This window comes from Chinchilla lanigera, unplaced genomic scaffold (genome assembly GCF_000276665.1).
Source record: "Chinchilla lanigera isolate Chin_1 unplaced genomic scaffold, ChiLan1.0 scaffold00073, whole genome shotgun sequence".
NCBI classification, from domain to species: Eukaryota; Metazoa; Chordata; class Mammalia; order Rodentia; family Chinchillidae; genus Chinchilla; species Chinchilla lanigera.
The window spans coordinates 6,984,413-6,997,727 of record NW_004955474.1 but is presented as its reverse complement, the minus strand read 5'-3'; the positions used below and the strand labels follow the sequence as shown (position 1 = coordinate 6,997,727).

At 47.0% G+C, this 13,315-nt stretch overlaps 1 protein-coding gene across 1 annotated transcript in view; it reads left to right on the top strand.

Moving 5' to 3' along the window:
• The window catches only part of Lonp2 (lon peptidase 2, peroxisomal), a 92,638-nt gene extending 86,281 nt beyond the window's left edge, over positions 1-6,357 (top strand). Inside the window, exons 13-15 of the mRNA XM_005401402.2 lie at positions 1,438-1,645; positions 2,110-2,300; positions 5,938-6,357. Of these exons, the coding sequence (XP_005401459.1) occupies positions 1,438-1,645; positions 2,110-2,300; positions 5,938-6,159 (621 nt within the window). The 3' untranslated portion in view covers positions 6,160-6,357. The remainder of the gene's footprint in view (positions 1-1,437; positions 1,646-2,109; positions 2,301-5,937) is intronic.
• Positions 6,358-13,315: the final 6,958 nt, after the last annotated feature.

Sequence of the window (13,315 nt, the reverse complement as noted above, 5' to 3'; positions counted from 1 at the left end):
TCTTTAAGATTAGTCACCTGTCCTAGAAAGGAGCCCTGGCAAATTCCCACTCACCCCAGATGTTGTTGAGGTATCACAAATTGATTTTATACTAGAACAAGACCATGTTGTGGGCCATTTTATAAACAGTTGTTCGTTTTCCTTCAGTAGTATTGATTCTCCCTTTGGTTTTTTGTGTCTTTCTCATGGAGTAAATTTAGAACTGGGCAGGTGCTTGTGGCCTCTGGTGCATGGTCCCTGCTCGGCTCAGCGGAAGGGTTTGTCAGGGTCTCTCGGGCTCTGACCTAATCTAGGAAATTAATCATAATTAAATACCTAAAGGAGACTTGGAAATGTGCTTCAGCTTCCCTGTATCATCCGTGGATGACGTACAATTTTGGAATAAATTTTAAAATCACAACTGTTGCCCTCTACACAAGCTAGAAAAGGAACAAAGGTCAGCAGCCTGCCTCTGAGCAGAGATCCAGGCCGGACTCTGCCGTTCCTTCTGAGGTGATTGCCCGTCGGTAGACAGCCTCGCGCTTGGGTTAGTTCTGCTGTGGCATGTTGAGCCCAGTCCCTCTGACACAGCTGACTGCACGAGACGGGAAGCTCAGGGGCTCAGGATGCAGCGCAAGTGAACTTTGCTGTTCTTGTTATTTTGTGTTTTCATAACTCGCTTTAAGCTATCCAGGTCAGTCACATGGGCTCAGAGCCGCAGGGGAGTGGCATGTTCCTGGCACCAGGCGGCACAGGGGACTCCAGGCACAGGGGAAGAATCTAGGACGTGGCTCAGAAGAAGCTTGTTTCTCTGCAGCAGTGACAGAAAAGCAGTGATGGGCGTTTGAGAAGCCAGGGCCGGGGGTTTGGAATCCGTTCCTCCACCCTTGACCTCTGGAGCTAACAGTGCGCATGTGTATGGCAGGAAGAGACTACTTCCTGGAACGAATTCCTGATTATCTGCAATGCATTCAGGTTCTGGGGCATGTATAAATATGCAGCCTAGTAAAGATAAATAGATGAAACCATGAGGTTTCTTGAGAGTTAGGGCACATGTAACTAAACCTAGCTCTGAAGAGTCAGTTTACATGTTTTTAGGTAAAATTGCTACTGATAAATGTCAGAGAGGAGCCGGGCGTGGTGGCTTATGCCTGTGATCCCAGCACTCAGGAGGCTGAGGCAGGAGGGTCATTGCGAGTTTGAGGCCAGCCTGGGCTGCAACATGAGCTCAAGGCCAGCCTGAACTGCATAGCAAGACCCTGTCTCAAAAAGACAAAAAACAAAACAAACAAAAAATGTCAGAGAGCTGTTTGTTCTGATGAAAGGCAGACAGTGGTAAGTACGGCCTTAAGTGTCCTGTGGAAAAAGCCCACTTACAGGACAGCATGATTACTCTAGTCAGTGTGAAAATAATCGGCACCTGTTGGCCTAACGCTGCCTTTTCTTCTTGCGTTCAAGGTATCTGAGCGTCTCAGCCAGCCGGGAGTGGCCATAGGTTTGGCATGGACTCCCCTGGGTGGGAAGATCATGTTTGTGGAGGCCAGTCGGATGGATGGCGACGGCCAGCTCACACTGACCGGCCAGTTGGGGGATGTCATGAAGGAGTCGGCCCATCTCGCCATCAGCTGGCTCCGCAGCAATGCCAAGAGATTCCACCTGACCAACGGTGCGCGGCTGCCGCCGGGTGGGAGCCGAGCGGGCGCCGAGCGGGCAGAGCCTGGGGCTGTGATCCGCAGGGCGCTCAGCATTAAGTGATGCGGATCACCGTCATCACACTGCTAGGGAGAGCGCGGACCTTGGCTCCCCAGCCCGTGGGGAGTCTCGTACCTATTTAGGACCACTTGGCTTAGTGCCCGAACTAGAAACTAATTTTAAAAACTTGTATTTGTTTTCTTTTGTTTGGCACCAGAAATCGAACTCAGGACCTTGCCCTTGCCAGTTAAAAGCTTAATTTGTGACCTTTAGAACAAACCTATTCTTCTAGGCCCTCGCTGTAATTATACCACCCATTAATATTTTGAAGAATTTGTTTACCCAAAACATTCTTTTTTGTCTCCGATTTTCTTTTTTAGAGAAAAAAGGAAACACGTTTAATTTTTCTACATTAAAATCATTTTTTCCTTTTTAAAGCTTTTGGAAGTTTTGATCTTCTTGACAACACAGACATCCATCTGCATTTCCCAGCTGGAGCTGTCACGAAAGACGGACCATCTGCTGGCGTTACCATAGTGACCTGTCTCGCCTCGCTCTTCAGTGGGCGGCTCGTGCGCTCAGATGTGGCTATGACTGGGGAGATCACGCTGAGAGGCCTCGTTCTCCCGGTAAGCGCGGAAGAGCCCGTGGATATGGTTTTTAAATTTCATATTTAAACTAATATTGTTAAATTTAAACTAATAGTGGCTTGCCTTTTTCTGTGAAAAACCTGGGTTTTAAACATACATTAAGTTTTTATATCTTATTCTTAAAACTTTTGACCAAATAAAAGAAAATCTGACAGTTTTCCCCATGGTCTCTTGCTAAGGGGAAAAATATTAGTGCAGAAATATCAGGACTTCACACGTGAAAATGTGCAGTCTGCTTTATTGGAGATACCTAGGCCCAACTCTTACCTTTTGAAGTTCCTTTGAACCTCTGCCCTCCTAGAGAAATCTTAGACTACTACAGCTGACAGATTTATAGGACATCAAGTAGCATAGAGTGAAGTCTGCACTGAATATTAGCCACAGCTAACTGTTAAATGTTGAAAAAGCTCTGTGCGTGTGGAGTTGTGGGGCGCCAGTCCATATCCAAGGCTACCTATAAAAACTGGTAAAATGCATAGAACTTGAGATACTGGTGGTATTTTTGGTTTTAAGTGATTAGCACCAGTCTACAACAGAAGTTTTGTCAGATTCATAGCAAAAGGAGAAGAAAAAAGGAATTTGCTTTGCTCTGAGAAAGTCCTCACTTTGTGAAGTAGTGGTGGAAGATCATAGAGTCACCAAGTGTGATTGCTACATTTATGCTACTTCCCAGTTTATAAAATTCATCCATAAAGTCAAATATTCTACTCACTGTGATACATTTGTGGATCTGTGTTAAACAGAATGGACTCATCTTTTCCTCAGCTGACCCTGGAGCTATTGTGTCTGAGGTACAGTGGGGTTCGCATCAGCTGTCTATCAGAAGAGAGTGAGAGGTGCTCTGCTGGCTGCTGGCCACAAACTCCTGCTTCAGGACCCCGCCCCCAGACACAGCGAGGAATGAAAGGGCACAAATTCTAAGCTAGTAACACCCTGCTTCACAAACATTTCTATTCGCAAACACTGCAGTTCGCAAACAGAAGCCTGCGGCAGAATTGTGCTTCCTTTTGCAAAATCACCCTGACTGCAGCGAAAGGCAGTCTTCCAGGAGAAATGCGGGCTAGGGTGGCTCTGGGCCAGAAGACAGAGGCAGGACTCAGGAGACTTGCAGAAGGTCTGCACAGAGCAAGTGAAGGCTCTCCTGCTTGGTCCTCTCCTCAGGATGCGTAAGAGCCCAAGGGGAGGCCTCTCTGCTCCCCGCAGAGGACAGCCACGGCAGCTGTGAGTTAGCGGCTGGTTTTGGTTTTTGTTTGTTTTGCAGTAGTGGTGATTGAGCCTAGGTCCTTCACACTGACCTACATCCTTAGCCCCCTTTCTGGTTTTTATTTTGAGGCAGGGCCGCACTAAGTCGTTTCAGTTGCACAGGCAGGGCTCAAAGTTGTAATCTTCCTGCCTCAGCCTTCCAGAGTTCTGGGGTTACAGGCATGTGCTACCATGCCTGACAGGCTTCGGTTTTATTTTTTTGGGGTACCAGAAATCGAACTCAGGACCTTGCATTTGCCAGGCAGGCACTTGTGCCGCTGAGCTATATCCCCCAGCCAGTTTTAAGTTACTACTAAACATACCAAGGAAAGCCCTAGCATTTAAAAGAAAGACCTGGTAAGGCCGAAGAAAACAGTTGAAGAACAAAGACAAAACAAAGCGTTGGATTTAAAAGTGTGGTTTTAGAATTGGTTAAGGTACTCAGAAAGAACTTACAGTAAAAACAACCTGACAAGTCCAGCATCTGAGAGGAGTTGTATTAAACAGGAAAATGGAATAGAATAAATTGTCAAAGAAACAGCGGAAGGTTTCCTAGAATTGAAGATATTTTTGGATTGAAAGAATCTACAAACCAGGCTTTTCAGATACCCAAGTGTCTTAGTCACTTTCTCGTTGCTGGGACAAAATACCCAACACCCATAAATTAAAGGAGGATAGATTTAGTTCAGCCCGCAGTCTGTAGAGGTGTCCGTCCCTAGTCAGCTGGCTTCAAGGCAGGGCAGTACGGCAGAGGGGCGTCACAGAGGAGAAACAGTCTGTGGCGGGCAGGCAGGAAGCAGCCAGCAGTGAGCCTGCCCGCCTTCTTTCCCTTGTACTCCATTCAGGCTATCAGCCTATTGGTTGGTGCCACGCACACCAGGGTGGGGCTTCTCTCATCAGGAAGTCCACCATGTATAGCCTGCACTATGTTAAACCAATCAGTGGAGTAATGCAGCCTTACACACCATAGTCCAACCTCCCCCGAGAGCCCCACCTATGAGCGCATGAGGCTTTGAGGGGACACGGAGTGAAAGTGACGTTAGATGCAGTTTTGTACTCGAGACCTCCCTGTCAAGCAGGTGTAAAAGCAGAGTACTGTCCACGCATGCGAAGGAGTGGGTATGCTATACTCTTTCTCACTGGGAATTGAACTTAGGCCCTGGCACTTGCCAGGCAGGTGCTTGTGCCATTGAGCTATATCCCCGGCCCGTACACTCTTTCTGAAAGATTACAGAAGCGAGTGGGGTGGGGCAGTGGCGTGGAAGCCACCCCAACTGGAGTAAGTGGCTGGGGACCCAGGGGCGGCCACAGGGGTGCACATTCCGGGTGGCGTGACTGAGACCTGCATTTGTGCTCCGTCGCACCAAACAGTAATAATTACTCTTCAGGTTTCTGTGGCTTGGGCCTTCAGGAGCAGCTCGCCTGCCCTCTGGCTCAGGGTCTCTCCTTTACCCCTGCTCGCAGCTGGGTCACAGCGGTCAGAACGCTGCCCAAGGCTGGAGGACCTGTGTCCGCTGCTGCTCCTGCTCCCTCCTAGGCCTCTCACGGGCCGTGTGGGCCTGTGGGCCGGGACCTCGGCATGCGGTGCATGATCTGGAGAGACAGATGCACAGGGACGCTCGCGTCTTCCCTGACTTCGCCTTGAAGCCTGAGAGTGCGGTCCCCCCGCGGTGCTCGCAGTCCCGCCTCAGGCCCGCGTTGGGGTGGGAAGTAGGTGCGGTTGGAGGAGGACACCGTGGGTGTCCGTGTAAGCCAGCACAAGAGCCCAGACGGTCTGCGGGGTACTTCTTCCCCTAAGTGGTGCGGAGAGAAGGTACCTTCTGCCTCACAGCTGAGCTCTGTGCAACAGTACTTTTTATTAGCAACTATTTTAATCTTTAAATTTTTTAACTGATACATAAATATGCAAATTAATTAATGGCATGCCATGTAATATTCAAGATAGATAGATAGGAAGTATAATGTTTGAACGAGGTTAAACCTATTTTATTTCCTTTATAATTTCTTTATGGTGAAAACTTTCCAAAATCTTCTGTCTAGGAATAGTATTTATGGTCAAAGTAATGTAACATTTTTTTCAACCTAAGGACAAGACCATTGTGATTAAAGAATGGAACATGTTAACCTAGACAATAAAAAAAATCACTGACAGAGAAGTGCCCGTGCCTATCAAGAACCGGAATTTTCTCCTCCCCTGTTAAAAGTTAGGCACTTTACAAACATTAGGTTCCTGTGTGGTAGCCTCAGCTGAGTGGCTTTCCTGCCTCAGCCACAACAAAACGGAAGATGGTCGGGTTCTTAGTGCAGGAGAGGCCGCGGCCCTCGCTCAGCCTGAGGGCGATCATAAACTCTCCCGCCTCCTCTCTCCTCACAGGTGGGCGGAATTAAAGACAAAGTGCTGGCGGCACACAGGGCAGGACTGAAGCACATCATCATGCCTCAGAGGAATGAGAAGGACCTCGAAGAAATCCCCAGCAACGTGCGACAGGATTTGAGCTTCGTCCTAGTGAGCTGCCTCGATGAGGTTCTCAATGCAGCTTTTGACGGTGGCTTCTCTGTCAAGGCCCGGCCCGGTCTTGTGAACAGCAAGCTCTAGGCCCAGCCTTAGCCTGTTGGGGTTTTCAATTACAAAGTGCTGAAAAGTACTGACGAGATTGATTTTATTCACACCACTAGAAGCAGCATGTCGCTAATCTGTGAACATAATCACAACGATAATGAACCTCACTCAAGTAGTGGCTGGTGTTTATTAGATAAATTTGAGAGTTCATTTAATAAATGGATACAAAGAGAATTCTTGTCTTCAGTGGAATCATTAGCGTCCATGGAAAGCTAAACAGCGGTAGTTCTCAGGGTGGTGCGGGCCGCAGAAGCTTCTGGAGCGCCTGCAGGTGAGGAGGAATGTACGGCCTCGGGTGCTGCGGGCCTAGATGGACCTGGGGGAGGGAACCGAAGGCGGCTTAAAGAAGCCCTCAGGTAACTCCCATGCAAAGGCAGCCTGCACAGCTGCTGGTAGAGACCATTACTGAGCAGATGCCGCAGTAGACCTCACTGGACCTGGAACCAGTCCGCGGAAGGGGAAGTCGGCAAATACAGAAATAGAGCCACTGTCCTTGGGGGAAATAAAAGTTGAAGTGAACCGCCTGTGTGAGGCCTGCACCTCCTGGCACACGGTAAAGTAGCACTGGACATAACTGGTCCCGGACGGCACAGCAAGCCCGGCTCAGAAGTCTGGTCCTCCAGGGAGGCAGTCTGTCCGGCATGATGTCCTGACTGCAGCTTCCTCCCGCCCGCCCGCCTGCCATTCACCCAAGGGTTAGGATGGCCACCAAGGCTTCCCCTACTCACGAGCTATGTGAACTCGTGTATCTTAGTTTCCTAGTTTGGGAAATCATACAGTACCGTTGTCATGAAGACTAAGCCAGGATGTAATGTAAAATTGAGTGCTGGGATTACAGACATGCACCCAGTTACAAAGGACATTTTTTTTAAATGTGGGCATTTCTGTAGTCTTTCTTTAGTCCTGACCATGCCTCTTTCACTTGTCTAAGCAGCACTGGGTGTCCTCTGCACCCTGTTTTAAGCACCTCCCCTTTTGCAAAGACCATCCTGAGAAAATCACTGTGCAGTCTTCCCTCCCTGTGCGTGACACTCAGTAGTCCGACCTTCATTTCTCTAGCAGGGATGCTGGTTTGTTGGTGGGACAGATGTTTGTTTGAATTCTGAGCTCTTGATTTTTCGCCTCTTTAACTGGGCAAAACATACATACATTGACCACTTTTAAGTGTCTAAGTGCACATCCAGGAGCAACAACATTCACGCTGTGGCCACTGTCCCCACCTGGTTTTCTTCCATCCCAAAATCTGTTTCCTCTGTCCCCGCAAAGCGAGCGACTCCCCATCCCCCACCCCAGGCCCTGGTAACCGCTGAGCTCCTTTCAGACTTAGGAATGTGCCTATTCCGAGTGTTTCCTCTGCGCTGCCTTCCTAGTGGAGTCATAGAACAGTCCTTTTGTGTCTGGCCTGTCTCGCTCCGCAAATGTCAAAGTTTATCACTGTAACATGCATCAGAATTTCATTTCTTTTTATGGCTCAGTATGACTCCATGCCACATTTTATCCGTTCCTCTCCTGGTCATTTTTGTGGATAATGCTACTGGGAACATGAAGATACCAACACCTCTTCTGTGTCCTTTCTCACCTCTGGGTGTTTCTGCAGATAGGAAGTTGTTGGGTGATACACACACAGTGGCCTGAACATTTCCCACTCTCCCGTGCCGATCCCAGTCACTGGCGTGGTACTGTGAAGTGGGCGGTACAAAAACGTACGTATGGGAGGTGACAGCTATTTTAATTAGCATGATTTAAACGTTACACAATACACACCCATATCAAAACATTTTATCCCATAATCTGTACAACTAATAAAGTCAGTTTTTAACATAAAAGATGTGGGTGCCTTTTGGAAATGATGAGTCCTAAGGGCTCACCCTTGGGAGTGGATGTAGTGCCCTTCCGTTCCTTTACCATTGAGGCGGCAGCACCTCAGCAGAGACCAGGCTGTCGGACACAGCCTTGACCTTGGACCCTCCAGAGCTGGGGGAAATGAGTTCTCCAGCCGCAAGTGTTTTGTGATAGCTGCAAAAGTGCCTGAGATGATGGAAGTCTGCTTCCCTTTGTGACCACTCTTCACCGTGGCACTGGTGTCCCGGTCTTTCCACCCTTGCCAACAGTGTTTTGATAATCACCCTAAATGTGTGACGTAGTACTTGATTCACATTTCCCTAGTGACAAAGGATGTTCACATTTTTCTAGCATTGTTTTTCAAAATGTTACCCTAAGACCTCCTTGTATCACAGCTATATTTTCTATTGAAAATGCTAACACCAAAAATTGTAATTCTGTAGGGTGCTGCAGCCAGCTGTTATTGAAAGCTCTAAAAAGTTCGCCATCACTGGCCTAGAGGTAAGGCCTTAGGACCTGTGTACTTCACCGGGACTCCACTTGCTTACACATGGGCTTTAGAAGCTCTTCAAGCATTAAAGTTCTATAAAGCTTGAAATGCCTTGGTTATTGCTTGTGTGTTGTCTGAGGCATTCAGATTTTCATTTGGCTCTACCCACTTAGTGATTCCTATGAATCTCTCATCAGAGACAGAAATCCTTAAGGCACTTGACTACCTACCTGTAGCTTCTGTGACCAACACCGCCTGTTAAAGTGGTTGTTCCTAAAATATTTAGTATCGGTTGGTAAATCTGTGGCCATAGGAAATTGTGAATATTAAACATTCCTGAAATGTTCTTTAAACCAACTGGGAATGTGATAGTTAACTGTGTCAACTTGAGCAAGAAACACCCAACTAAACTGGCTCAGCACAGTTCTGGTATGGAAGACAGCCCTAGGGAGGACTGTCACCAGATTGCTATAAAAGGGAAAGGGAGAGGGACTGCTTCTGTTTCTTCGGAGGAGCTCCTGTCTTCACTTTCACCTTGGATGTCGTCTCCTGGCTTCCAGCACAGACTCTCTGGCCTCCAGCACCGACCCTTCAGCCTTCCAGGTCAGACTCTTCAGCTTCCTGATAGGACTCAAACAGGACACTAAGGGAGCTCCACACCTTTGACTAGATCCTTTGGATCTCCAGTGCACAGACAGTCCTTTTGCACTCTTCCACACCCAACACTGTGGGCAGCCATCGTAAGCTAAACTGTAAATTGTTATATATTTGTATATCCTGTATTATATCTGTTTCTCTAGTCAACACTGACTGATATACAATTTGGTAGCGGAGAAATGGGGTGGTTGCTGACTGTACCTGACTGTGTGGTTCAGGAGCCTTTGGGATTGGCTTGTGGGGTTAGGTTCACAGATGCCAGCTGAAGAAGCAGCCCTGAAACACCTGAGGCTGTACTTGAGAGATTCTGCTCAGAGCTCAGGAGATCAGAATGCTGCTAGAAATCCTGCTGGTAAAGACAAGGCTCAGGAGGTTTCTGCTAGGAAGGTCTCCATTGGTTGTTGGAGTCAAGTCAATGTGTGTTGTGTCTTGGCAGAAAGTTTGCATTTTGCTTATGTCCAGACTTTGCCTGAGGCTGAGGTTAAGGCAGTGGACTAATTAACCTTGCAAAAGAAATATCAAGACAGCCAAATGTTGAGGTGGTGGCATGGCTACTGATGAGGGCTTTTAGGCAGATTTATGTTGAGAATCAAGAGGCCAGCAGAATGATTTAAAATGTTGAGTTTGGACACAAAGGAAACTCCAGTAAAGCTGTGGACTTCAAAGACAGGGCAGAGATCTTGACTGCTGAGAAGAAACAGGAGAACAGAAAAGATGGCTTGAGGGTATCACAAGCAGCAGCAGGACTCCACCCCTTGCAGCCTCAAAGTTGATAAAGTGAGACTGCTTTGAGAAGAAATCCCCAGTGCACCATGTTCCAGAGTAGTGGCAGCCTAGGGAAGTTGCTCCTTGGGATTCGGTTTAGAGTGCTCAGTGATCCACATACTCGACCCCTCAGCCAAGAGAGAAGGCTGACTACTGCTCTAGCTGGCATTAGGCCTTGGCATCATCCACATGATGCTGGTTTTAGATGCATGCAGAATGCAAGAGTTGTCAGGTCTGGAAGGCTTTCCACCCTGATTGCAGAAGGCCTGGGAGGTCAGGCAGTGTGCCCCTGAAAGGGCAGTGTGTGAAGCTGTGCATGTGAAGCTGTAAGTAATAGTAGAAACCCCAAAAGTTTGGAGAAGCCAGGAACATGGGTCATCTGAGGAAAACTGGAAGAAGGGAGGAGAGCAGGCCCAAGAGAGAGCTGTGGGAGCTACAACAGAAGTGCAGTAGGGGTGGAGCCGCCCATGCCCTCTGGAGTTCACAGATTGCCTTGGATGCTGCACATGGAACTACAGGACTTAATGTTTGCCCTGCTGGATTTTGGACTTGCTTTGATCCCACTTTTGTATCCATTTGTACCTTTTGGAATGGAAATATCTATCTTACGCCCCTGTACGTTCGAAGTGTTATTCTTTTCATTTGTACAGTGGCTTGCAGATAGTTTTGTCTTAAAAATCAGGGGAGCCTTTGGACTTGGACTTTACAGCAATGCTGAAACTGTTAGGACTTTGGCAACTCTTGGAGATGGACTAAATGCCTTTTGCACAAAGGGTTGTACAAGAGTCTTTGGAGGGGCCAACGTGGAATGATACTGCTTCTGTCTAGATGCCCCCCAACGCCTCGTGTGGTCATAGGTAGGGCTTTTCCTACTAAATCAGTGCACTGGTAGGTTTGGCACCCACCCCAGGACAAGTAGTCTACATAGAGTATAAAAGGGGCAGAAAGAAGCTGCTCGTACTGGTTTGCTACTTTACTTGCTTTTGCTGCCTCTTGCCTGCCCTGGATACTTTCTCCTCTGCTATGCCACCCTGCCTTGGAGCCAACCAACTATGGACGGAAACTTCTACAAAATGTCAACCAAATAAACCTTACCTCCTTTAACTTTAGGTGTCAAGTATTTTGTCTCACCAATGAGAAAAGTAAGATGGAGAGTTTACAGTGTACATGCTGAAATGTCCCCAAAATATTGTTCTTCCTTTCTCTTTTCCTGACTCCAACCAGGTTTTGCCTTCTGGGCTGGGTGTGTAGCTTGGTGGCAGGACCTATGCTTAGCATTCCTGAGACCCTGGGAATCCCCAGCACCAAAATGTGCATTCTTCCCACTGAACAGCTCTCCTCCTAACAGTGGGAATACAAGCAGGTTCCTTTTCCAGTGCCATCTCCAAGGACACATGATGACTGCATGAGACACACAGCACTGTGACTCCCATGTGGAAAGTGTTCTGGGACCAGGGGCCTGACGCTTAGCACAGTCCCCCCATGTTATGAGATAGCCTGAGGGTAAAAGGGACTTAAAATGTTTTCTTTAGGAACTACTAAATGAAGTACAGTACCCTAAAAGTCTTGACTCTGAGCCACAAAGTGTTTTTAGTCAGGCATGGGGATACACACCTAGGAGGCTGAAGCAGAAGGATCTCAAGTTCGAACCTAGCCTGGGCCACTTACCAATTTAGTGAGACCCTGTCTCAAAGAAAAGCACAAAAAGGGAGCTGAGGTAGAGCTCTGTGTAAGGGTCTGGGTTCAATCCCCAGTACAGTAAGTCCCTGACTTTCACAGGTGTCCTATGTAAGGCTCACTCTGCCAGCTGACAAAGGAATCTGACTTACAAACAATTCTCCTGGAACGGAACTCATTCATAAGTCAAGGACTTAGTGTACTACAAAAAAAACCCAGAAATTAATTTTGCAAATTCCTTTTCCAAATCCAAAGCGTATCGTAACTGAGATTATCAGATATAAACATAAAGTAGTTCTGTTTTGTTTTAATGAAGTAATATGTTCAAGCTCACATTACTTTGGCCAAATAGATCTGCATTTGAGCTCCTCCAGGAAAAACCTGAGCAATTTAAAGAAACAGAAGGACTATAGTCACCATGCCATTTGATGATTCCAGGTCCAATGCCAATGCTAGTTTTCTGTTCTGTTTTACTAACACTTCATGTATCCTACAATGAAAACTATCTAAAATTAAAAAAAAAAACAGCAACAGAAGAGAAACAAAATATTAAAAGAATCAATAAATGTAACCACCAAAGCCAATCAGTGACTGTTGAAATGTTCTAAGACAGTTGTCTCAAAAGGTTTTAATTCTAAAAATGCTTTAACAGCAATAAAAATTCAGTTATTTGGAACATACTAGAGTTTATATTTAATGAATTAAAGAACATCCTCCAATGTGTTTAATAGTACTAAAATAATTTAAATAATTCAAATCTTATCAGAACATTCCTAGGAAATGGGAAATGAAAACCCTTCAGACTAAACCTGTCATCTTTAACCTAACAATGCAAGCCTGTCAAAGTGCAACTTCACAAAATCAAGGATTCTTTGGTATCAGTTTCCATTAATTCTGAATTAATATTCAGACTAGCCTAAGACAGTTACATCTCTAATAAAATTTACTTCAAAGAAACTGCTTAAAGCTGCATACAGAGAAAGTGGGGTTGAGCAAGCCCAGGGCTACAGCGCCAGGTGGGAAGCGAAGCCCTGGACAGCAATGAGCCCTCTTCCAGCCCCATGAGCAGATCCCAGCACCTGTCCACGGCAGCCAGGCGAAGAGGCAGAGTGCACACGAGAGGCATCCCAGACCTCAGGGCCCAGTCCACAGTGCCTGCCACCCAAGCTTGGCAGGTGCTTTTAAGTATGAGAGAGTTTTGTTTGCATGTCATATTGGATAAATGCTATTTCTTTGGTAAATAATCCACCTGGCTTAAGACTGAAAACAGTAAGTCCTCAAGGAAGCCTGTGTTTCAAACAGCCACAGTAGTGTCCACTCTACAGGCTTCTGTACCCGTCTGCCTAGCCCAGGGGCTGCAGTGCTAGCTGCTAACCGCACACCCTCTGCCTGCCTGCCCATAAGCCAAGTAACTTTCATCCACTCTACCATGGCAGCCAGACTGAGCCAGGTATGTTAAGTTTGAGCCAATGTTTCAATTTGGATTCCTCACCAATTCTTCCACTCAGAAATCTGTAGTAAGTCAGGCATGGTGGCGCATACCTGTAATCCCAATACTTGGGAGGCTAAGACAGGAGGATCACTGTGAGTTCGAGGCCAGCCTGGGCTACAAAATAAGTTCAAGGCCAGCCTGAACTGCATGGTGAAAGCCTGTCTCAAAAAAAGAAATCTTGGGCTGGGGATTTAGCTCAGCGGCACAGC